This window comes from Mustela erminea, chromosome 10, assembly GCF_009829155.1.
Source record: "Mustela erminea isolate mMusErm1 chromosome 10, mMusErm1.Pri, whole genome shotgun sequence".
Taxonomy (NCBI): Eukaryota; Metazoa; Chordata; class Mammalia; order Carnivora; family Mustelidae; genus Mustela; species Mustela erminea.
Window position 1 is genome coordinate 47,138,829 of NC_045623.1, and position 25,879 is coordinate 47,164,707.

General features: G+C 38.4%; 1 protein-coding gene across 6 annotated transcripts in view; it reads left to right on the forward strand.

The window, feature by feature from the left end:
* SLC44A5 (solute carrier family 44 member 5) overlaps positions 1-25,879 on the forward strand; it is a 419,902-nt gene that overhangs the window by 193,239 nt on the left and 200,784 nt on the right. For 4 of the 6 annotated variants that reach the window (XR_004276315.1, XM_032302974.1, XM_032302976.1 and 1 more), the window contains one exon: positions 4,057-4,095. The exons of 1 other annotated variant lie outside the window; for it this stretch is intronic. Coding sequence is in view for 4 of the 5 variants with exons in the window: in XM_032302974.1 (XP_032158865.1) it covers positions 4,057-4,095 (39 nt within the window). In the remaining variant the exon portion in view is untranslated. The remainder of the gene's footprint in view (positions 1-4,056; positions 4,096-25,879) is intronic. One more of the 6 variants, XM_032302975.1, reaches the window with a different exon arrangement.

A 25,879-nucleotide genomic window follows, 5' to 3' on the forward strand; every position in this document is an offset into this window, starting at 1 on the left:
CTGAGCATTTTTTATATTCAGACCTATCCAAGCCAAAGAGTTGGTATATCGAGAACAGGATCCAGGGCTGGCAGGAGTTAGGCAGAACCTCAGGGCCAAAGCCAGCCACGTGAGTTCAGGAAAAGAAATGAGATTTGGGGTAAGAATCCAAGGCAGAAGCCCAAGTTCTCCATTTGATGGGCCTGACACAGTGGGTAAGCAGAGGCAGCTAGCAGAAATGCTAAGGCTGCATAAATACTGGGACTCATTCCTAGTACTTAAAACCCAGGATATGGACAGAAATTAAGGTCAGCCTTTGGGTTTTATTCTTGATTATCTACTGACTAAATGTATATTATGCATATTAAAAAACCAGCTCTGTGGCAGGGACCATGCACTTCTATGTAAATACCTAGTTCTTTTTTAAATTAAAATGTTTTTGTTGCTATAAAAGCAGCTTTCAGCATATTGTAGAAATTTTAAAAATATATCAAAGTAAAATTAAATAAAGTACTACAGATACAATCACCACTGTATACAACCTTTCTCATATTTCCTTCCAGATCTGTAGTATTTTTTATAAGAATTTGCTTTATGTGTTGTTTGCTACCTGCTTTCTTTTGGCAGACAGTTTCCACTTTTCCATTTTCAACAAATGTCAATTTTATCTAATATTCATTCTATGTTCAGATTTCCCCAATTGTGCCCCATGGATGTCTTTATAACATTTTGTCCAAATCAGGATCAAATCCAGGGACAAACCTTGTTTCTGATGGTTATGTCCCGCAAGTCTCTAATCTAATTAGAAAGGCCTCCTTCTCTCCTAATACTGACCTGTCCTGCCAGTTGTCCTGCTGAATATCTCACTTTCTGGATATGTTTGGTTCCTTCCAAGGGGTATCATTTACATTGTTTTTTTAATTTCCTATATTTCCTATAAGGTGCAGGTTAGGTTTTAAGGCTAAGTGATTTGTGGATTCCTGTACCAGAATACATTCTAGGTATGCTGTAATGATCTCCATTGCCTCCAGTCAGGAGAAACATAATATCTGGTTGACTCACTGTTAGTGATGCTGAGCTCGAATGTAGGACTAGGTTCCTGGTTGTTGTTGGTGTTGTTGATGTTGTTGTTCTTTTTCTCCTCCTCCTCCTCCTCCCCCTCCTCCCCCTCCTCCTCCTCCTCCTCCCCCTCCTCCCCCTCCTCCCCCTCCTCCTTCTTGTTCTTCTTGTTCTTCCTCTTCTTGTTCTTCTTCTTTCTTCCTCTTTTTCTTCTTAAGATTTATTTATTTATTTGAGAAAGAGTGTGTGTGTGTGTGTGAGAGAGCAGGGGCAGAAAGAGGTAAAGGGAGAGGGAGAGAGAGAGAATCCCCAGTAGACTCCCTGCTGAGCATAGCACCCAATGCAGGGCTCTGTCCTATGACCCTGAGATCATGACCTGAGATGAAATCAAGAGGCAGACCTTTATCCGACTGAGCCACCCAGACACCCTAGTTCTTTTTAGTAATGTTCCAGACTCGGACACAGCAGGAACATGACTCTCACCAACTTCCAGCCTGGCTCCACTCATTGCTACTCCCTCCTCCATCCCTTTCTCCAACCAAACTTTATCGTTATCCCCCTAAGCATCTTTCAAGCAAGAAAGACTAAAGGGAATAAAGGTGGTAAAAGATAAAGCAATCAGACTGGGAAGTGTAGGCCAATAGTTCCCCCTCAGGCTATTTGTTGATTTTCTCGCACTAGATATAAGAAGGCAACAGCATGCATATCCAGGAGCTCATCTCATTTGAGGTTGCAGTCTTCCCAACAATTACCAGGGTCAAAATAATTCTACTTTGGTGTGTTTATGCATGATAAGGCAGTTATATGTATGTCTACATACATTCATGATGTATGAATGTTCTCACAACTTTCTCACAGCTTTTGAAAAAGATAAAATGTTATATAGAAAGCTGGCTCAGCCATCTTTTGAAATGATCACATGGAAAGAGAGAGAGAACTTGGATCTTTTAACTCAGAAGGAGTCAAAATTATATTGTATGATATTCAGTCTGGGTAATGGGAGACCAGCATCTAGGTTCTGCTTTGTTTGTTTGCTTGCTTTTTTTTTTAAACAGTAAGACTATGCAAACTTGGTTACCTTCAACACTCTGATTTTCCATTCCTTATCTGTAAAATGGGAGTAATTACACTCCTAGTGTACAGCCACAGAGGATTTAACTATGTCTGTAAAGCACCTTTATTACACTGAGTAGCCAGTTTTCTTCTCCTTCAACTCCTGGGACTGAGAGTAATGATCTGCCTCCTGCCCTACCCAGCGCGGATTGCAATGACCCTGAGTCTGCAGGTGGAGTTCATTGGTGTCTATAACTGGAGGAGTTGGGGAAGATCAGTCGGGAGCTTGAGGCAGAGGCTAAGCACTTATCGTATGAGCTAGCACTTGATTAGAACAGTGTACTCTTGAGCCATTCACAAAAATCACTGTGACGTGATTTTTTAAAAATATGGCTACAAACCTCAAATTTTTTGTTCTTTAAATTATTTTTGGCATATGAAAGGCAAGTCTAGTTACTTAGGGCCCAGGAATAGGAATAAAGCAGCTGATCCTGGATGTTGACATTTTATTTTCTCTCTCAAGTACTCAGCCTTGAACATACATGCTTTTAAGTCTAATAAAACCAGTGAGAGATGGCCATTCTTACCACATTTGGGAGGCTTTATTTGGCTTTTCAGATGTTAACTCTGAAACCTATATGCCCTGAGACAAACCTGGGAAATTAAATAATGCTTGTCATTCTAATGAATCTGGTCCAGAATTCCTATTTTAAAGGGGATCTGGTGGGGGATGAGGGAAGTGTAAAAAACTTTATGAATAATCTTTATTTTTGTGATACATTGCTAGTATCAGAGGCTGGAAGCTGTACTGGTTATGAGTGGACGTAAGAGCTACACAAACCTGTTTGAATTTCAGATCCATTGCTTACTAGCAGGATGGTGACTCCACGCAAAGATTAGACCCTAAGTTTCACATTGCCTCTGGGAACCTCAGCTTTTCAGTTTTAGAGGAGAATTGATTATTATGACTACAGCAAGGGATGCTGTGAATATTAAAAGAAATATGTAAATGAAGCATGGCTCCTAGTGCATAATAAGTATTCAAAAATTGGCTGCTATTTTAATTATCATTATCTTTCCCAAGGGAACACAGTTTACAAATGCTCACCTTCCCTAGAGTTTTTATCTCAATTCTGACTCTCCATGATTTTCTATTGTTAGATTGATGAGAAGCATCCATGCTTAGACTATGTGTTGTAATTTCTGCTATTGGCTCTATAGTGGGGATTTTTTTTAAAGACTTCACAAGTGTGTTAAAGTACCAGAGAGTGGAGTGTTCATAGAAAGTATTAATGGTTTTGTTTCACACATGTGTGGGATTATTTGGGCAGTAAAACCTTAGTGTGCTATTATTGTTCATTATGGAACTTGCCATAGCCACCTCCCTTCCCCGCAAAAACCCATAAATTGTATCTTCCAAACTGAACCAGTTGTGTTACTAGTTACCATGTGCAAGCTACTGTTAAAGCAAAAGGTCACATGTAATTTGGCTGCAGAATTCCAGTTACATCTTTTTTCTCTAGCCTGTACTTACAATTCTGCATGTAATTGAGAGTATTTAATGCATGTTAAGTTTTTCATGACTAATACATCTTCTGAGGTCAAAGCATGAACATAAAGTGAAAGTAAACAAAGCACCTTATTTCTTGGTGCTGAATTTCCTGAGACTGTGCATATCGCCCTGTACAGGGCGTGGATGAAAGTGGAAGTTTTAATTCCTCCACCTCAAACTTCTTACCTTCAGTACCTTCGTGCAATTTTTCTTGGACTTCCTAAGATTAAATGCTCATGATTAGTGACTTTGGGTATTGAATATATGTTCAGCTAGTCCAACTGACCTTATATTATTCTGTGTGTTAAAGTCTAAGAACTAGAATTTTTATGTCAGAGAGAGATGGGTAATGGAGCTTCAGAATCACCAGTCCCTACAAATAAAGATTTCTTTGCCCTTGTGTTTTTTCCTAGAAGAACAACCAGACACTTCCTTAGACGTTGAGACCTATGGTAAGTCATAGTCTGAGTGTTAAGTGATAAGTTAGTCTAAGAGTTCTTCATGACAGTCCATCATTTAAGAAATACATAATTCTTTCAAAATCTAGGAACACTTAAATATTTGGCTGGTAAAGACCAATTGCTGATGGCATGTTTGGTCCTTCTTTCAGGAGGCTGATTTCTTCTTTCTGACGGGATTTCCTCTCATTAGAGTTATTAAAAAAAAATCCTTCAGAAAGAACATCATATAGCTGTTGATGCTTCATTAACTCAGGCAACCCCCTATCTTGCTTTCTTCCCGTCCTTGAATCCCAGCTTATGACCCTGACCCATGTGTCTTATTTAAATCTCCCTTTCTAACAAAGATGTCTGTTGTCAGGCTTCTTGGCTGTTTCATGACACTGTATCTTACCCAGTCCTCTTTTTGGGACACCTGCCTCATTCCTCAGCTAACCCCAGAGAGCTGAGTCTTGCTATGCAAAATTTGGTCTGTGAACCAAAGCAGGGGCATTACCTCTGAGCACTTCTAGAAAGGCAGAATCTTGGGCCCCAACCTAGTCTTACAGAATAAGAATCTGCATTTTCACAAGTTCCTCAAGTCATTCATGTACAAATGAAAGTTTGAGCAGGCACTGGTTTCATTGTACCTAGGTAGATATTCTAAGGTTTGCTCTTAGACGGATAATAGCATTTTATAGTCTTCAAAGTTCCTTCTCACAGATTTTATTTGATCACATATGATCCTGTAAGATGGAAAGGTTGGAAAAAAACAGTCATTTGTAGAGGCTGTTTTATAAATTTCCGTTTGTGTTTTTCTAAACTTGGGGTGGAAAATATACCAGCATGTACTTTTTTTTCCTATTTTGGAAAAAATAGAAGCCAAGTCTTTTGGGCTATCAGAAATCTGTGAGTGAGTTGTTTTAACTCCAAATGTATCATGATTCAAAATGATGTTTTACTGCTCAATATGATCAGTTATATTTTCATTCATAAACCTTGTATTAATGAGGATATAGTAATTGGGACTATAATGAAGTTATCATTTTTTGGACAAAATTCTTGAGCTAAATGGGCCAAAGAAGAATAAGCCTCCACTTCTGAAATAATAGACCAAGGAGAGAAGGACCCTAGAGCACTGCTTCTGCTGGGATGAACAGGAGTTTTCAAAGAAAGGGGAAAACTCCAATGTAGAATATTGCCTTGAGACCCTTTGCAATTTCCATTCCTCGGAGAGAAGATACATCTGGGAGATTCACTGCTGAACCATGGGCCAGGAGGAACTGTTGGTTTTGCAAGCTCTGGAAGTGCAGCTATATTAGAGGAAACACCTCCAGATCCTAAGAGTGTTATACCCAGGAGTTGGGGGTGAGTGGATGAGTAGGCATGGCAGGTGAATTGGATGTCATTTTTGGTCTTTTCTCTTTGACCTGTTCACTCAACATTTACACTTCTTTTGAAGAATCTTATGTGAAAGAAAGCTTAACTGTATTTAATAATGTAAGTGAGCGTGGGAGAATTGGAATACTGTTGAGGTTAGCCCATAGGAAACATTCTTCAGCATCCTCCTCTTCCAAAAAAGCTGGGAGCCAGAGAAGTTGGTGACTTTGTCCCAAGGGCTCCACCTGCTCTGATCTCACAAGGAAGAGGAACTCTTGTCCTCTTGAGGCTAGTAGCTCCTTGAGGACCTTTCTGTAAAATCGTCCCTTGTCCCTCTGCCACCGTTCCCACCTACATACAAACATGCCTAATTACCAGCTCTGTGAAAAAAACTGGTGAGGCCTCCATTGACCCTCTTACCATCTTCCACCTACCATTCTATTTCTTTGCTTTTTCTCATAGAAACTCCTAGGTGGCTCAGTCGTTAAGTGTCTGCCTTCAGCTCAGGTCATGATCCTAAGGATCCGGGGATTGAGCCCCACATAGGGTTCTCTGCTCAGTGGGAAGCCTGCTTCTCCCTTTCCCACTCCTCCTACTTGTGTTCCCTGTCTCACTGTCTCTCTCTCTCTGTCAAATAAAAAAATAAAATCTTTAAAGAAAGAAGGAGGGAAGAAAGAAGGAAACTTCCCATTAATGTGGTCTTCAGGGACTGACTCCTCCACTTTCTTCTCTCCTATCCTCTCATTACCCGACACCAACTGGAACTGTATCTGCGCTACTTCTGGGAAACGCCTTTTTATCTATTTCTGAGAACATCTCTCTTGCTCCTCCAGTGGAGAATTATTCTCTTTCTCACCTTATTCTCCTTCAGCACAGTTTGCCACTCTCTTTTTTGTAATATTTTCTTCTCCTTCCATGAAGGAAGCCACAGAAACCAGAGAGCCACACTCTTCTGGTTTCCCTCCTTTCTCTCTGATGTGTCCTCTTCCTTTGCCCAATCTCTAACATTTAGAGTCTGAATGTTGGAGAATACCAAGTACATTTTCTCTTTTGGTATTCTTCTGGGTGATTTCGTCTTGTCCCATCGTTTAAAGACCATAAACAAACTGCTTACTTCTAAATTTATATGGCTGGCCTTGATTGCTCTATCTTGCTCCAGAATCATTAATTCAGCTTGACAGTGCACCAGATCCATCTGCCTGTCTTCCATCCCCCGTTCTCTCGTCATACCATCTCCACTGTAAGACTTCATTCTAACAACTGTGCTTTGCATTTAGATACTTACAATAGCCTCCTCAATGGTTTTTATGCTTTACTTATTGCCCTAAATACAGTTATGCTTTCTTTAACATAAATCCATTCTCCACAGAAGAATCCGTTTATATAATATATAATATATATTATATAATATATAATTTTTATGTATTATATGTATTTGTTTATAATATATGAAATTACACTTTATTTAATGTACCAATTTAGTCAGTTTTAAAATTCTTAGTACATAAATGGAGCAATCATTAGAGCAAATATATTAGCCCAGTGGACAGTGCACTATTTTGGATATTGGCTATTTTGGCCTTGCCTTTTTGACCCCTGTAATTTGTTTCTGACATTTTGACCCAGTTTAAACCTGAGGATATTTTGGCTGTTTCTGTACACCAACATTTAAATCTGATTTATACTAACATTAATGAATTGGAGTCAGTAAACTATTCTTTTATTTGATGGGCAGAGTAAACTCTATTAGTTAACTTGATTCCTTAATTTTTTTGTATAACAGTGTTAAACTATTTATGGCTTTATCCTTTTTTATTCTACCAGGATTATTTTAATTAGACTACCATATTTTCTGTGTCAATTTTAAAATAAAGATTGGATTCATTGATTATGTTTTTATCCACATTAAGGTTCATCAACTTTATTAAATATTTTTGTGGTTCCAATTCAGTTTTTCCACATCAAATTTTTATAAGATCATATGATTCTTCTATTGATTTTTGGTCAATAAAATTTTTACCTTGTGTTTTACTTAGTTTATATTTTGTTAGTTACTACTCTAAAAATTAAATTACTTCTGAGGTCAATTTTTGCAGTTTTTATTGTTATTAATAATATGTGATTCTTCAAACTATTTTTTAAGGTTATTTATTTATTTATTTGACAGAGAGAGGGATCAGAAGTAGGCAGAGAGGCAGAGCAGAGAGAGAGGGGAGGAAGCAGGCTCCCTGCTGAGCGGAGAGCCCAATGTGGGGCTTGATCCCAGGACCCTGAGATCATGACCTGAGCTGAAGGCAGAGGCTTAACCCACTGAGCCACCCAGGTGCCCCCAAACTATTTTTTATTAAAAAAGAAAAATGCTTCACTATATATATATTTTTAGCATTGATAGTTTTATTTTGTCGTTATAATTTCCACTTAATCTAATTTTACTTGGGTCAAGTTGTATTTTGTGCTGTCTTCAGGGTCAAAATGCCAGGGTTAAAATACCAGCTATAATCTTAATTGCTCCTTATTTTTTCTTTAAGACTATCAGTGTTAGATAGAGCTGTAACAATTGAAAATTACTCTTAAAACAAGGTTGACTCCAAGTACAAATTCCAGAGAGCCTAGAGGGATCTTGAGGGGAACAAATGTAAACTTAAGAAAAAGGACACATTTCTTTTTTAGGCAAAACATGTAAAGTTGACTTCTCATTCCCTGGGAAAGAGCTCTTTACATACCTTGAAGCTTTTATTTCCCCTGGCAATCCAAGCTGACTTTCTCTCTCTAGATAGTGTTGACTGCCTCTTGGCGCGAAATATCGCAATCAAGTATTCTACATTTGTGTGAACAAAAGCTCTTAGAAGAAGGAATTGATAAAAATATATGGTCTCCTTACACTGTTAAATAGGACACCCTTCATTTTAGCTTTAGATAGTTTGCTTTAAGTAGGTGCAATGTGTATATCTCTCATTAATAATTCTTGAAATGGTTTGGATTTTGCCTGCCTAGTCTTCAAAATTATTAAAAATGGATAAAGTTGGGGTACAACATAGGGAGAGTTAAGATGGCAGAGAAGTGGGGGACCCAGGGCTTTCCTCAACACAGCTCAACACAGCTGTCACACACAGCTGTCAAACACACCTGTCACAGCTGTATTGTAGTCAGATCACTTAGAACACCCAGGAAATTGATATGAGTTTTGGAAACAGGATCTCCATGATTTGAAGGGAGAGTGTGATGTATGTGAGTGCATGGAAGGGAGTTGGGGGAGAGAAAAACTCATGCTGCAGAAGGAAGGGAGCCCTTTCTGCAGGGAGAGATAAGAGAGAGAAAGAGAGAGGGGTTGAGAGAGTGTCCTCTATCTTTTGGGTCTGCACAAGAAAATCTCCCCACACTGCAGACTGGTGAGTGAGGAGATCTGTGTATCACAGGTGTGTGACTTTCAGTGGAGTGGAGCTGTGGCTCATGCTCCTGGGGAGGAGGGTGCCAGCCAGAGAATGCACAAAGTGGTGTAGAGGTCTTCTGGGTCACACTGGGAGAAAGCATTAGTCTCTCCAAGGACAAAAAACCCTGTAGGCACTAGCAAATGGCCTTTCAGGGACAGGGGACCGTGGTGCCTGCACAAGGTGAATAACTTGATTGGTGCTTTTCCCGGTGTTGCAAAGTACATTCTGTGCACTGTGCAGGCATGGGACTGTTTTTTGGGACAAAGGACACTAGGCAGAGCATGGTGGGGAGCCTCTACTCCAGAAGAAGGAGTGGATCCATGTGGTGCCCAGTCCTTTAGGATTTGGACTTTTGAAACCTAGCTGCATGCCAAAAATAAAATGCAAGAGAGCTGTGGTGCTACGAGTGCAGACGGCCCTTGCTTTTCTGTGAGGGCTTTCTGAACTGCAGGGGGTGTGAGATCTCCCGTCCAGGGCTGAGGGTCAGATGGCTCTATTTTCCCTTCACCACCAACATGGTAGGACTTCAGAGAACTACAAACACAGTAGCCCCCAGTGGAGGTGGAAGCTGCTTACACCAAACCCTGTGGCTGGGAAGGGCATATTTACTAGGGCAGAACTGACTCTCAGCCAGCACAGAGGGCCTTTCCCCCTCAGAAGACTAGCATGGAGAGCATACCGCATGCACCAAGTCTACTGAACATACAGTGCTTCAAAGGCTGACCTGGAGTTCTGGTAGAAATGGGATGAAGCTGTATTTTTCTTCTCCTCCTCCTCCTTCTCCTTCTTCCTTCCTTTGGAATCAGGCTTACAGTTTTTTCCTTGTTTGTTAGCTTATTTTTTCATGTCCTTTTCTCTTTTTTTTGGTCAGTTTTCTTTCTTTTTTTTTCTTTTATTTTCTTTTTTTTTTCCTTTTTATTTGGAATCAGCTTATAGTTTTTTTTTTTTTAATTGTAGCTTTGGGTTTTTAAAAAAAATTTGTTATTATTATTTTTTTATTTATTTCTTTTCAGTGTAACAGAACTCATTGTTTATGTACCACACCCAGTGCTCCATGCAATCCGTGCCCTCCTTAATACCCATCACCTAGCTCCCCAACCTCACACCCCCCAATCTGAGGTTTAAAACCCTCAGATTGTTTTTCATAGTCCATAGTATCTCATGGTTCATCTCCCCTTCCAATTTCCCTCAAGTCCCTTCTCCTCTCCATCTCCCCATGTCCTCCGTGTTATTTGTTATGCACAACAAATAAGTGAAACCATATGATAATTGACTGTCTCTGCTTGACTTATTTCACTCAGCATAATCTCTTCCAGTCCCATCCATGTTGATACAAAAGTTGGGTATTCGTCCTTTCTGATGGAGGCATAATACTCCATAGTGTATATGAACCACATCTTCCTTATCCATTCGTCCATTAAAGGGCATCTTGGTTCTTTTCACAGTTTGTCAACTGTGGCCATTGCTGCTATAAACATTGGGGTACAGATGGCCTTTCTTTTCACGACATCTGTGTCTTTGGGGTAAATACCCAGTATTTACCAATTGCAGGGTCATAGGGAATCTCTATTTTTAATTTCTTGAGGAATCTCCACACTGTTCTCCAAAGTGGCTGCACCAACTTGGATTCCCACCAACAGTGTAAGAGGGTTCCCCTTTCTCCACATCCCTTCCAATACTTGTTTTTTACTGTCTTGCTAATTTTGGCCATTCTAACTGGTGTAAGGTGGTATCTCAATGTGGTTTTAATTTGAATTTCCCTGATGGCTAATGATGAACATTTTTTTGAACATTTGAACATTTTTTCATGTATCTGTTAGCCATTTGTATGTCTTCATTGGAGAAGTGTCTGTTCATATCTTCTGCCCATTTTTTGACATGATTATCTGTTTTGTGTGTGTTGAATTTAAGAAGTTCTTTGTAGATCCTGGATATCAGCCTTTGTCTATACTGTCATTTGTGAATATCTTCTCCCATTCCATGGGTTGCCTCTTTGTTTTGTTGACTGTTTCCTTTGCTGTGCAGAAGGTTTTGATCTTGATGAAGTCCCAAAAGTTCATGTTTGCTTTTGTTTCCTTTGCCTTCGGACATATCTTGAAAGAAGTTGCTGTGGCTGATATCGAAGAGGTTACTGCCTATGTTCTCCTCTAGAATTCCTGCCTCACATTGAGGTCTTTTATCCATTTTGAGTTTATCTTAGTGTACAGTGTAAGAGAATGGTCGAGTTTCATTCTTCTACATATAGCTGTCCAGTTTTCCCAGCACCATTTATTGAAGAGACTGTCTTTTTTCCACTGTATATTTTTTTCCTGTTTTGTCGAAGATTATTTGACCATAGAGTTGAGGGTCCATATCTGGGCTCTCTACTCTGTTCCACTGGTCTATGTGTCTGTTTTTATGCCAGTATCATGCTGTCTTGGTGATCACAGCTTTGTAGTAAAGCTTGAAATCAGTAACGTGATGCCCCCAGTTTTATTTTTGTTTTTAAACATTTCTGTAGCAATTTGCGGTCTCTTCTGATTCCATACAAATTTTAGGATTATTTGCTCCAGCTCTTTGAAAAATACCGGTGGAATTTTGATTGGAATGGAATTAAAAATATAGATTGCTCTAGGCAGTATAGACATTTTAACAATATTTATTCTTCCAATCCAAGAGCATGGAATGGTCTTCCATCTTTTTGTGTCTTCTTCAGTTTCTTTCATGAGCGTTCTATAGTTCCTTGAGTACAGATCCTTTACCTCTTTGGTTAGGTTTATTCCCAGGTATCTTATGGTTCTTGGTGCTATAGTAAATGGAATCTATTCTCTAATTTCCCTTTCTGTATTTTCATTGTTAGTGTATAAGAAAGCCACTGATTTCTGTACATTGACTTTGTATCCTGCCACGTTACTGAATTGCCATATGAGTTTTAGTAGTTTGGGTGTGGAGTCTTTTGGGTTTTCATTTCTTTCCCTTTTCTCTCTCTCTATCTCTCTATTTTGGATCAGCCTTTTCTTTTCTTTTCTCTCTGGCCTAATTTCAACAAATAAAGCTAAACACACCTAGTTAGAGGTCCAGACACTCCCCACTGCACAAAAGGGGGGAATCTTCAGAGGAGTGACCAGTGAGAAAAAGCAGCAAAAATACAACAGCAGAGTGCTCACAGCATACACCAGAGACACCTCCTGAAGTGTCAGGTCCTGGACAGTGTATGACCACTTTTTAATATACCATTACTCTCGGTGCAGGGAACATAACAAGTTTTCATAACATGCAAAAGATAAAAACTTAGCCAAAATGACAAGATGGAGGAACTCCCCCAAAAGAACATTCAAGAAGAAATCACAGCCAGGGACTTGCTCAAAATACATAAAAGCAGTATATCTGAGTAAGAATTTAGAACAACAGTCATAAGACTACTAGCTGGACTTGAAAAAAAGCATAGAAGTTGGGGTGCCTGGGTGGCTTAGTCGGTTAAGCATCTGACTCTTGATTTTGGCTCTGGTCATGATTCATGGGTTGTGGGGTCAGGCCTTGCATCAGTACATTGGGGAGTCTCTCTCCTCCTCTGCCCCTCCTCCCTTTTTCTCTCTCTGTCTCTAAAATAAATAAATAGATCTTAAAAAAAAAAAAAGAGAGAGAGAGAGAAAAGCATAAGAGACATCAGAGAAATACTTGTTGCAGAGATAAAGGACCTAAACATTGTCCGGCTGAAATTTAAAAATGCTATAACTGAGATGCAAACTGACTGGATATAATGACAATGAAGATTGAAGAAGCAGAGAAGATAGGTGATATAGAAGATATAATTATAGAAAATAATGAAGCTGAAAAGAAGAGGGTAAGAAAACTATTAGATCATGAAGGTAGATGAGGGGTGGATGAAGGTAGAGAAGGGGAACTCAGCAATTCCATAAAGCAATATCCATATCATAAGAGTCCCAGAAGAAGAAGAGCAGGAAAAGGGTACAGAAGGCTTATTTGAACAAATTATAGCTGAGATCTTCCCTAATTGGGGGAAGGAAACAGACATTCAAGTCCAAGGAGCACAGGGAACTCCTATCAAAATCAACTAAAACAGGCAACACCATGGCATATCATAGTGAAACTCACAAAATACGAAGATGAGGTGAGAATTCTGAAAACAGCTAGGGATGAAAGATACTTAACCTACAAGGGTAGACACATAAGGTTAGCAGCAATCCTGTCCTCAGAGACCTGGAAAGTCAGAAAGGAGTGGAAGGGAATTTTAACATGATAATTGGGAAAATTGTGCAGCCAAGAATACTTTATCCAGCAAGGCTGTCATTCAGAATAAGAGGAGAGATACAGACTTTCCAAGATAAGCAAAAACTAAAGGAGTTTGTGAACACTAAATCAGCTTTGCAAGAGATATTAAAAGGGACCCTTTGAGTGGAAAGAAACCAAAAGCAACAAATATTAGAAAGGAACAGAGACAATCTACAGGAACAACAACTTTAAAGGTAATACAATGGCACTAAATTCATATCTTTCAGTAATTACTCTGAATGTAAATGGATTAAATGCTCCAATCAAAAGACATGTATCAGAATGGATAAAAACCCAAAACCCATCAATATGCTGCTTACAAGATCCTCAGTTTTGATCCAAAGATGCCTCTAGGTTGAAAGTGAGGAGGTGGAGAAAAATTTATCATGATAATGGACATCAAAAGAAAGCTAGAGTAGACATACTTATATCAGATAAATTGGATTTTAAACCAAAGACTGTAATAAGAAATGAAGGAGGGCACTATATAATAATTAAAGGGTTTGTCCAACATGAAGATTTAACAACTGCAAATATCTATTCCCCTAACTTGGGAGCAGCTAAATATATAGATCAATTAATAACAAAATTAAAGCTAATAATATAGTAATAGTGGGGGACTTTAACACCCTACTCACAGCAATGGACAGATCATCTATGTAGAAGATCAACAAGGAAACAAGGGCTTTGAAAGACACACTGGACCAGATAGACTTCACAGATAATATTCAGAGAATTTCATCCTAAACCAGCCGAAGAAAAACATTCTTTTCAAGTGTACATGGAACATTCTTCAGAATAGATCACATACTGGGTCACGAATTAGGCTTCCACAGATACAAAAAGCCTGAGCTCATGCCATGCATATTTTCAGACCACATTGCTATGAAACTTGAAGTCAATCACAAGAAAAAATTTGGAAAGACCACAAATACATGGAGGTTAAAGAATATCCTACTAAAGAATGAATGGGTTAACCAGGAAATTAAAGAAGAAATAAAAAGAAATACATGAAAGCAAGTGAAAATGAAAACACAAAAGGTTTTGGACTGCATCAAATTTGAGATGCAGGAAAGGTTATCCTAAGAGGGAAGTATATAGTAATACTGGCCTTTCTTAAGAAGTAAGAAAAAAGTCTTAAATACACAACCAACTCATAAAGCCTAAATCTAGCAGAAGAAGGGAAATAATAAAGATTAGAGCAAAAATAAATGATATAGAAATAAAGAAACCACAGTAAATTGGATCAATGAAACTAAGAGTTGGTTCTTCAAAAGAATTAACAAAATTGATAATGCCCTAGTCAGATTTATCAAAAAGAATACAGAAAGGACCCAAATTAAATCATGAATGACAGAGAAGAGATCACAACCAACACTGCAGAAACACAAACAATTATAAGAGAATGCTATGAGCAGTTATGTGCCAACAAATTAGGCAATCTGGAAGAAATGGATAAATTCCTAGAAACATATAAACTATCAAAACTGAAACAGGAAGAAATAGAAAATCTGAACAGACCCATAACCAGCAAAGAAACTGAATCAGTAATCAAAAATCTCCCAACAAGTAAGAGCCCAGGGCCAGATGGCTTCCCAGGGGAATTCTACCAGACATTTAAAGAAGAGCTAATATCTATTCTTCTCAAACTGTTCTAAAAAATAGACATGGAATGAAAACTTCCAAACTAATTTTATGAGGCCAGCATTACCCTAATTCCAAAATCAGACAAAGACCCACTATAAAGGAAAATTAATAGACCAATATCCCTAATAAACATGAATGCCAAGGTTCTCAACAAGATACCAGGAAATTGAATCCAAAATTACATTAAAAATATTATTCACCACAACCATGTGGGATTTATTCTTGGGCTACAGGGGTAGTTTGATATACCCAAATTGATCAAGGTGATACACCACATTAATAAAATAAAGGATAAGAACCATATGATCTTCTCAATAGATGCAGAAAAGCACTTGGCAAAATATAGCATTGTTTCTTGAAAAAAAACCTTCAAAAGAATAGGGATATGAAGTACAAACCTCGACATCATAAAGGCCATATACAAAAGACCCACAGCTAATATCATCCTTAATGAGGAAAAATTGAGAACATTTCTCTTAAGGTCAGAAACAAGGCAGGGATGTCCACTCTTACCACTGTTGTTCAACATAGTACTGGAAGTCCTAGACTCAGCAATCAGACAACAAAAAGAAATAGATGGCATCCAAGGAGGAAGTCAAACTTTCACTCTTTGCAAATGACATGATAATCTATATAGAAAACCAAAGACTCCACTAAAAATTTGCTAGAACTGATAAGGAATTCAGCAAAGTTGCAAGATGTAAAATAAATGTACAGAAGTCTGTTGCATTTCTATACACCAATAATGAAGCAGCAAAAATAGAAACCAAGGAATCAATCCCATTTACAATTGCACCAACACCAAAATATTCCAGGGAATAAATCCAACCAAAGAGGCGAAAGACATATATTTTGAAAACTATAGAACTCTCTTGAATGAAATTGAGGAAGGCACAAAGAAATGGAAAAACATTCCATGCTTTGGATTAGAGGAACAAATATTGCTAAAATATCTATACTACCCAGAGAAATCTACCCCTTTAGTGTAATAGCACCAGCATTTTTCACAGAGCTAGAACAAGCAATTCTAAAATTTGTATGAAACCAGAGAAGACCCCAAATAGGCAAAGCAATCTTAAAAAAGGGAAAGCAAACGTGGAAGCATCACAACTCTGGACTTCAAGCTGTACTATGAAGCTGTAATCATCAAGACAGTATGGGACAGGCACAAAAACAGACACATAGATCCATAGAAGAGAATGGAGAAACCAGAAATGGAACCACTACTATATGGTCAACTAATCTTCCACAAAGAAAGAAAGAATATCCAATGGAAAAAAGACCATCTCTCAACAAATGGTGTTGGGGAAACTTGGCCAGCAATATGCAGATGAATGAAAGTGGACCACTTTCTTATGGCATATACAAAAATAAATTCAAAATGGATGAAAGACCTACATGTGAGAGAGGAATCTATCTAAATCCTGGAGAACACAGGCAGCAACTTCTTTGAAATTGGCTGCAGCAACGTCTTACTCATCAAGTCTCCATAGGCAAGCAAAACAAAAGCAAAATGAACTACTGGGACTTCATCAAGATAAAAAGCTTCTGCACAGTGAAGGAAATAATCAACAAAAGTAAAAGGCAACCTGGAATGGGAGAAGATATTTCCAAATGATGTATCAGATAAAAGGCTGATATCCAAAATTTATAAAGAACTTACCAGACTCTGGGGCACCTGGGTGGCTCAGTCGGTTAAAGCCTCTGCCTTCGGCTCAGGTCATGATTGCAGGGTCCTGGGATCAAGCCCCACATCGGGCTCTCAGCTCAGCAGGGAGCCTGCTTCCTCCTCTCTCTCTGCCTGCCTCTCTGCCTACTTGTGATCTCTGTCTGTCAAATAAATAAATAAAATCTTTAAAAAAAAAAAAAAAAGAACTTATCAGACTCAACACCCCCAAAATAAAAAAATACATTTAGGAAATGGGCAGAAGACCTGAACAGACATTTCTCTGATGAAGACATACAGATGACTGACAGACATATGAAAAAATGCTTAGCATCACTCATCATCAGGAAAATATAAATCAAAACCACAATGAGAGATCACCTCACACCAGTCAGATGGCTAAAATCAACAAGTCAGGAAATGACAGATGCTGGTGAGGATGTGGAGAAAGGGGAACCCTCCTACACTGTTGGTGGGAATGCAAGCTGGTACAACCTCTCTGGAAAACAGCATGGAGGTTCCTCAAAATGTTGAAAATAGAACTTCCCTATGACCCAGCAATTGCACTACTGGGTATTTACCCTAAAGATACAAACGTAGTGATCCAAAGGGGCACGTGCACCCGAATGTTTATAACAGCAATGTCCACAATAGCCAAACTACGGAAAGAACCTAGATGTCCATCAACAGATGAATGGATCAAGAAGATGTGGTATATATACACAATGGAATACTATGCAGCCATCAAAAGAAATGAAATCTTGCCATTTGCGGCAACATGAATGGAACTAGAGCGTATCATGCTTAGCGAAATAAGTCAAGCAGAGAAAGACAACTATCATACGATCTCCCTGATATGAGGAAGTGGTGATGCAACATGGGGGCTTAAGTGGGTAGGAGAAGAATCAATGAAACAAGATGGGATTGGGAGGGAGACAAACCATAAGTGACTCTTTATCTCACAAAACAAACTGAGGGTTGCTGGGGGGAGGGGGTTTGGGAGAAGGGGAGTGGGGTTATGGACATTGGGGAGGGTATGTGCTTTGGTGAGTGCTGTGAAGTGTGTAAACCTGGCGATTCACAGACCTGTACCCCTGGGGATAAAAATATATGTTTATAAAAATTAAAAATTAAAAAAAAAAAGAATAGCTAAAATTAACAACTCAGGAAACAGACGCAGAGGAAGGGGAACCCTCTTACACTCTTGTTGGGAATGCAAATTAGTACAGCCACTCTAGAGAACAGTATGGAGCTTCCTCAAAACATGAAAAATAGAACTACCCTAAGGCCCAGTAATTGTACTACTAGGTATTTTTCCAAATGATACAAAAATAGTGATTTGAAAGGGCACCTGCACCCCAATGTTTATAACAGCACTGTCCACAATGGCCAAAAATTGAAGAGAACCGAAAGTCCATTGACAGATGAATGGATAAAGAAGAGGTAGTATATATATGGTGGTATATATATGTGTGTGTGTGTATATACACACACAATATATACATACAGTACAATATTACTCAGCCACCAAAACAAATGAAATCTTGCCATTTGCAGCCATGTGGATGGAACTAGAGGGTATTATGTTAAGTGAAATAAGTCAGTCAGAGAAAGACGAGTACTGTATAATTTCACTCATATGTAGAATTTAAGAAGCAAAATAAATGAATACAAGGGAAGGGAAGGAAAAGAAAATAAGATAAAGACAGAGAGGGGGGCAAACCATAACAGACTCTAAAATATAGTGGAAAATACTGGGTATTGGTGGGGGGATGGGTTAACTGGGTGATGGGCATTAAGGAGAGCACTTGATAAAATGAGCGCTGGGTGTTACATGAAATTGATGAATCATTGAATTCTACCCCTGAAACTACTACTACGTTATATGTGAACTAATTTGAATTTAAATAAAATCTTGAAAGAAAATAAACCAGATAAAGTTGGTTATTCTGGAATGGAATTCATTTATTTCCCAAATGTTTCTTATTTTGGATTTTCTTGGAAATCAAGATGACTAATTGTTATGCTCTGTAAAAAGCTATCTGGTCGTTGAGTGTGATGATGTGACAGCAGCAATAACAAAATATTTGTGTATATGGCACTTACTATTTGTTGGATACTATTCTAAATTGTTTTACTTATGCTAATTTACTCAATCTACTTATGAACTCTTTGAAGTTGGTTCTATGTTTCTGTTTTATAGATGAGGAAACAGGCATAGATAGGTTATGTAAGTTGTGCAAACAAGTGCAATGAAGATCTGACAAACTGCATAAAGTTTTCTACTTTTCAAAAGACTTTTTCTTGATTAAAAGAAATTCGATTCCCTGCCTTAGGAAATGGGGTGAGCCTGTGATTTCCCATTTACATATCCTTGCTGCCCCCAGATAGATAGAGCATGAAGTCTAAAGTATTTGGTAAAACAACTCCACTTGCTGGGTGGTAACCACGTGCAACAGGGAAACGGAAGTGATTTCTCCGTCTCAGATTGAGACCACAGCCCCAATCCGCCTACTCACTCCTCTTTTTTAACAGGCTTCTTAGTTTAATTCTTCCCTCTAGCACATGTGTGGTCTTTCATATAACCAACAAAAATGGTCCTATCGATAGACATATTACTAATGTCCCCAAGTGGAGACAAACCACATTCAGATGAGATTTATTAAATTCTCAGTTTCCTGTTACTTAAACAGGGAAGTCACCTTTTCCCTCCCGTTCCTGCTTTTCTGTCTCTGAAAGCACTGATCCCTGTCACTAGCCTACCGCATTCCCACTCTGATCCTGTATCAGAGCTTTGGAGTACTATTCAACTTTCTGTTTGATCTCTGCAGGAAACCAAGATACACCTCTGAATTTCCCTTGAATATTTTTTTTTCTGTAAATTTATTTATTTGAGAGAGAGAGAGAGGAAGAGTGTGTGCCTGAGTTGGGAGGGGGCAGACTCCCCACTGAGCACAGAGGAGCCAAAGTGGGGCTCAATCCAGGAACCCATCAGATCACAACCTGAGTGAAACCAAGAGTCTGCGGTCCAGTGGACTGGGGCACCCAGGCGCCCCTCCCTTGAATGTTCTGAATACAACCTGCATATGATCTCTACTAAAGTTGCTCGGGTATCTGCTCCAGGAATTTTATTGCTTCTGTGCCCTCTCTACAGACCTACTCTGAAGTGTCTGGTTCTCTACTTAACACAACTTTGGAACAGAGCAGTCTGGGTAGGCTCTATCCTGAATTCTCTATCTCTTGATCTTTGGCAGTTATAGGTATTTTTATTCAATGACCAAAGGAATTTGGGTATTGGCTCGATCCCTTTGTTTCAAGGTTAGGAGGTCGAGCCTCAGAAAACTTAAAGAACTTGCCTCATGTCACTAAGATTGTTGGCGCTGGGCCAGGATTAGGCTTGGATCTTGGAACCAGGGCTTTTTTGTGCTTATACTTTAAATATATGGCTTTTGGTTGTACCTAGACTTGCAGAATATCCTTAAATTTCCCCTAAAAACTTAAAAATATTAATAAATATCCTCTTGCTTTTGTAATCAGATAACAAGTATGCCTTATTATAAAAAATGTTTCTTATATTTCCAATCAGAGATTCATGATACGTGTTTGCATATTAACAAGAGTCCCCATTCATTTATTTCTGTCTACTTCTATAGCTACATATTTATCATATTTTGGTGTGCTTTTATAGGCTAGATTGGGAACAGAACATGTTAGCACAGGGCAAGAGGTCAGGAATACTATTCCATATAGGTTATGTGGAGGATGCCACTTTTAGGCATCTGTAGACACAAACCCCTGGCCATCTTTGCAATAGGAAACAATGCTTGGGAACATTCTGAATACAAAAAGCCCAGGAATACTTTCTTTCCCCTAGATCCAAAGGAAAGCCTATAATGTGAATTTTAGGAACTTGACATTCTTTGCCAGGTTACCAGGTCTGGCTTGTAAAGCCAGAGAGTGAGACATTGACAAATATAATTTGTCTATTCATTGAAGAAAGCGTTTCATCTGGTCAGGACCACCTTTAGTGGAAAATATTTAACCTACTCAATTTCACTTTGAAACATAGATGGTTTCTTAGCAGCTCAGAGCTTGCTGAGAAAACGGAATTGTTTATGTGGGGAAGTATGATTGGGGCTTGGGACTATGAGCTGAAAGCAGTAACATGGTCCAGCAAAAGGAAAAGCTTAGCCAGAAACCTGTTTGTTTTTTGTTTTTTTAAGATTTTATTTATTTGACAGACAGAGATCACAAGTAGGCAGAGAGGCAGGCAGAGAGAGAGGAGGAAGCAGGCTCCCCGCTGAGCAGAGAGCCGGATGCGGGGCTTGATCCCACGACCTTGAGATCATGATCTGAGCCAAAGGCAGAGGCTTTAACCCACTGAGCCACCCAGGTGCCTCAGAAACCTGGTGTTTGATTAACCTGGTTCACTTTTATTTTCTACTCTTCTAGTGAAGTTTTATTTTTTCCTTTCTTTATAAACTTATTTAACGTCTTCAGTTATTCAAAAAGAAAGCTATTTTTTTTTGTAGTGATAAAACTACAGAATGGCATTTAATTAGAAATGTGAAAAAAAGAATGAGTAAATTTTGATGTTTATTTTTTAAAAAAGATTTTATTTATTTATTTGACAGAGAGAGAGATCGCAAGTAGGCAGAGAGGCAGGCAGAGAGAGAGGGGGAAGCAGGCTCCCCGCTGAGCAGAGAGCCCAATGTGGGGCTCCATTCCAGGACCCTGAGATCATGACCAGAGCTGAAGGTGGAGGCTTAGCCCACTGAGCCACCCAGGTGCCCCTTGATGCCCCTTTATGTTGATTTTAAGTAGTAATTTATGTGCTGAAATTATTATTACAAAATTAATTAAAAATCAACCTCTGTTTGGAGACTGATCTGAATTGTCTTAAAAACTAAATTAATAATATATCCTCAAAATAGAAAGTTGTACCATGGCAGATTTCTGTGAATCACTGTTATCATCTCAATTTTAATCATTGCATTGAAAAGAACAAGTAATTATCTTCTCCTTACCACAGGAATTCTAAAAGTTCTAATCATCCTTAAAACCAAAAATACAAAAAGTAACATTATTTAAAAGTATTTCTGTGATAATACTTAACAGATTACCTCTTTTATGCCAAACTATATAAGTAGTAAGAAGGGATGGAATTGATTACATTTGTTTTCTTTGGATGTCTTCCATAAAACCATAAGAATAAGAAAGATGTATGCCTGCAGAGAAAATTTCTGTTATACCATAGTTTAGTATTGTTGACAAATCTTAATGTTCATTTCACTGGTTAGTACATTTAATGTTCCATACAGAAACTTCCATGTCCTGTAATAGATTGTGGCAGAGTGTGGAAACAGTAAACATACAGAACATTCTCATAGTTGCATATGCCTCAGGGAGCAGAATTCCTTTTGACAATATAATAGACATTCTTTGGAACACATTTTCAGGACACCAATGCTTGATTTTGAGCATTTGTTCTGAACTTGTGAGTGTATTATGTGTGTGTACAGTGTGAAAGAGAGAGGAAGAGCCAAAATTGATTTTATTGTCATATCAAGGTACCCACTTAGAGCAGATTTTACAAATGAATCTTTCAAAAAACACTGAGTTTATGCCACCTGTGTCAGAACCCATTAGGATCTACAGAACAAAACTCAAGTTAGTGATTGTGACAAAGACCTTGTCCTGATTGGTCAGATGATCTTGTTAAATGTGATATTTAGCAGGAGACTCTTTGTTTTTCTTGATTGGTTGCTCTGTCAAATAATTCTGGTAAAGTAAAATTTCTTGATGATACTGATATTTTTTTCTAATACTTGGCTTAGTGATGTGATACCAGCCTGAATAAATATTGACAAAAGATTGTTAGTTATTTGTTAAACTTTTTTTTTCATTTAATTTTTTATTTTTTATAAACAAATATTTTTTAAACTTTTATAAGCATAGCTAAATGTTCTTTTGTGACTGAGTCTAAAAAACATAAAAGGTATGGCATTAGCACAATTGCTAACAATGATTTAAATATACCAAACACGGCACACATGCTAATCAAGCTTCTGCCATTCGTAACATTGCCCCTGTGCCTCACATATTCACTGCATCTTGATTTACATCGTTTCAGCTTTTTTTTCTAAAGCACATTTTGAAGAAATTTGACTGCTCAAACATATCTGTTTTCCATTCTTTATATGTTTACAAAATACTTAAACTACAAATCAGGTACAGTTTCTATTATGAAATAAAGTAACTTATCGAGTAAAAAGCTCTCCTAAGGAAAAGTGTAGAATTTTTTTTTTTTAAGTGACATCAAAGAAATGGAGGGCTGGAAACAGACTGGTGCAAAAGCCATGTTAAATTTTATTTTATTTTATTTTTTTAACCTCTTTATTTTATTTTGTTTTATTTTATTTTATTCAGTGTTCCAAGATTCATTGTTTATGCACCACATCCAGTGCCCCATGCAATACGTGCCCTCCTTAATACTCATCACCAGGGTCACCCATCCCTCCACATCCCTCCCCTCCAAAACCCTCAGTTTGTTTTTCAGAGTCCATAGTCGCTCATGCTTTGTCTCCTCCTCCGATTTTCCCCAATTCACTTTTCCTTTCCTTCTCCTAATGTCCTCCATGCTATTCCTTATGCTCCACAAGTAAGTGAAACCATATATAATTTAATTTCTCTGCTTGACTTCTTTCTTTTTTTTTTTAAGATTTTATTTATTTATTTGACAGACAGAGATCACAAGTAGGCAGAGAGGCAGGCAGAGAGAGAGAGGGGAAGCAGGCTCCCCGCTGAGCAGAGAACCCGATGCGGGGCTCGATCCCAGGACCCTGAGATCATGACCTGAGCCGAAGGCAGAGGCTTAACCCACTGAGCCACCCAGGACCCCTGCTTGACCTGTTTCACTCAGCATAATCTCCTTCAGTCCCATCCATGTTGATACAAAAGTTGGGTACTCATGCTTTCTTTTGGAGGCATAATACTCCATTGTATATATAGACCATATCTTCTTTATCCTTTCATCCGTTGAAGGGAATCTTGCTTCTTTCCATAGTTTGGCGATTGTGGCCATTGCAGCTATGAACATTAGGGTACATATGGCTCTTCTTTTCATTACATCTGTATCTTTGGGGTAAATACCCAGTAGTGCAATTGCAGGGTCATGGGGTAGCTCTACTTTTAATTTTTTTTGAGGAATCTCCACACTGTTTTCCAAAGTAAATCATGTTAAATTTCAAAGACAAGTTATCGTCCAAAATTTCTGAAGTACAGAATAGGTTTTCTGGAAGCAATATGTGACATATTACTTAATGAATCTTACTCATTGGTTTTTCTAATGAGGTGTGAGAACAAGGTTAAATTCAAATTATTAAGAAAGGTAAAATTAGCTGATCTGAACACATCTTTAAGTTAAGCTAGCCATGACCACACTTACTCATTTTCTTCTTGTATGATTCACTATTTCCTGACACTGAATTCCCCCATCCCACATTTTCCTTTTTTCGCCCACTGGGCCCAGTCTCTCTCTCATCTTTCCAAGTCCTGATCAAATGGTACCTCCTCAATTTAAAGGCCTTCCTGGTTTCCTCAGCTAAATCCCTCCCATTTCCAGAGGCATTTGTTACACTCCCAGGCTCTCAGTTCTTCCTGTGTTGGTGTGCGTGCACATGCACATTCCCACTTTTACTATGCAACGGTCGTCATCAGAGGGCTCGTTTCGGACTCATCTTTGTGTCTGGTCGTGCTTCACAGTGTAAGTGCTCAGTGAAAGAAAATCAGTCCTGTCTGATACTCAGAGAAAACTGTTCAGAGGTTGAAATCACCTGAAAGGGAAGTTTTTGGTCAGGACATGTTTGTATTTTAAGGTCTTTCAGTCCATAAAGAGACAAGAATGAGATTTTATTTATTTACATAGGTTGCCTGAGCCTCTAAGTTTAAGAGCTCTTGGAGGTGGGGCATGTAAGAGCACTTTTAGCCCTGGTGGATCCTGGAAAACAGAAGCTAAAGCCAAGAAAGGAAGATATAAAGATGATTTTTTCCTCTAAATTCTCACTAATAAGATAAAAGAGGACAGAGTGGGTGGCATGGGTGTGGGGGGTAAAACGGAGCCAGCTTCTTAGGAAAATAGGGAGAAGAAGGGAAAATTTTTATTGAGAACCTATGATGTGTCAGACATTTTACATATGTTCTCTACTGTAAAATAGTAATAATTATCACAAGTATACTTTCTCACATTCATGGAAATGTCCTTTTTATAAATGATTTCTCATTGTGATTTCATTTGATTTTCCCATCTGTGACTTAAGTAGTGTGTGGGTTATATCCTTCTTTTAATAGAAACTAAAACATCAAAAAGCAAAATGGTTTGTTGAATGTTACAGATTGAACCAAAGACATAAGGACTCACATATAAACCGTTATCTGTTTCACTCTCTTTCTGCTACATCTTTATGTGTTATAAACCCAACAATGCAGTTTTGTAATTATTTTATATAGTTATCTTTTTAATCTGTTAAGAGATTTTTATTTCTTCATTTGTGCATTAACATTGGTAATATTTTATTATAAAACTTTCATGAATTAGAATGTGCATGGGAAATTTTTGTGTATTAAACAGAGAATACCATAATTTAAAAGTTTTGACTATGTATTACTAAATGAATAAGCACATCTAACTAAGATTGGGGGAAAAGTGAACATTAAGAAATAGATATAAATTTCAGAGGTAATGGAGAAATGTTTCTCAGTCTTCTGATTCTAATCTTGGCCTAAGGGGAAACAGTCGTGAAGTCCCTTGGGTTGGTATGATCTTGGCATAGAAAAGATGGCCAGAGCTGCTCTTTACTTGAGAACATTGGCTACCTGATAGACCTGAGTATAAAAACAAGTGTCTCAGAAATTCTGGAGATTCCTGCAAGAATGAGAAGACCCAGGAGGTTTTAGTTAAGAGCTCAAGTGTTGGTTGGAATGCTTGATTGGTTGGTTGCCTTGGTTAGATTGTCTGATTTTATAAACTAATCTAGCTACCTTAATTCAGGTATCCTACTAGTTAGGAAGCTGTGAGAATGATTGGGTTTGGGCTGTAACCTCAGTTATCTTCAGCCTAAAATACCTACTTGTACACAGCTGTATGGACCTTTCTTTTTTTTTTTAATTTATTTTTTCTTAGATTTTATTTATTTACTTATTTGACAGAGGGGGTGGGGTGGGAGAGTACAAGTAGGGAGAACAGCAGGAGGAGGAGAGGCAGAAGCAGACTCTCCACTGAGCACGGAGCCTGCGAGGCTCAGTCCCAAGACCCAGGGATCATGACCTGAGCTGAAGGCAGATGCGTAACTGACTCAACCACCCAGGTGCCGCTGTGGACCTTTCTGTTAAGCTCCTCTACAGG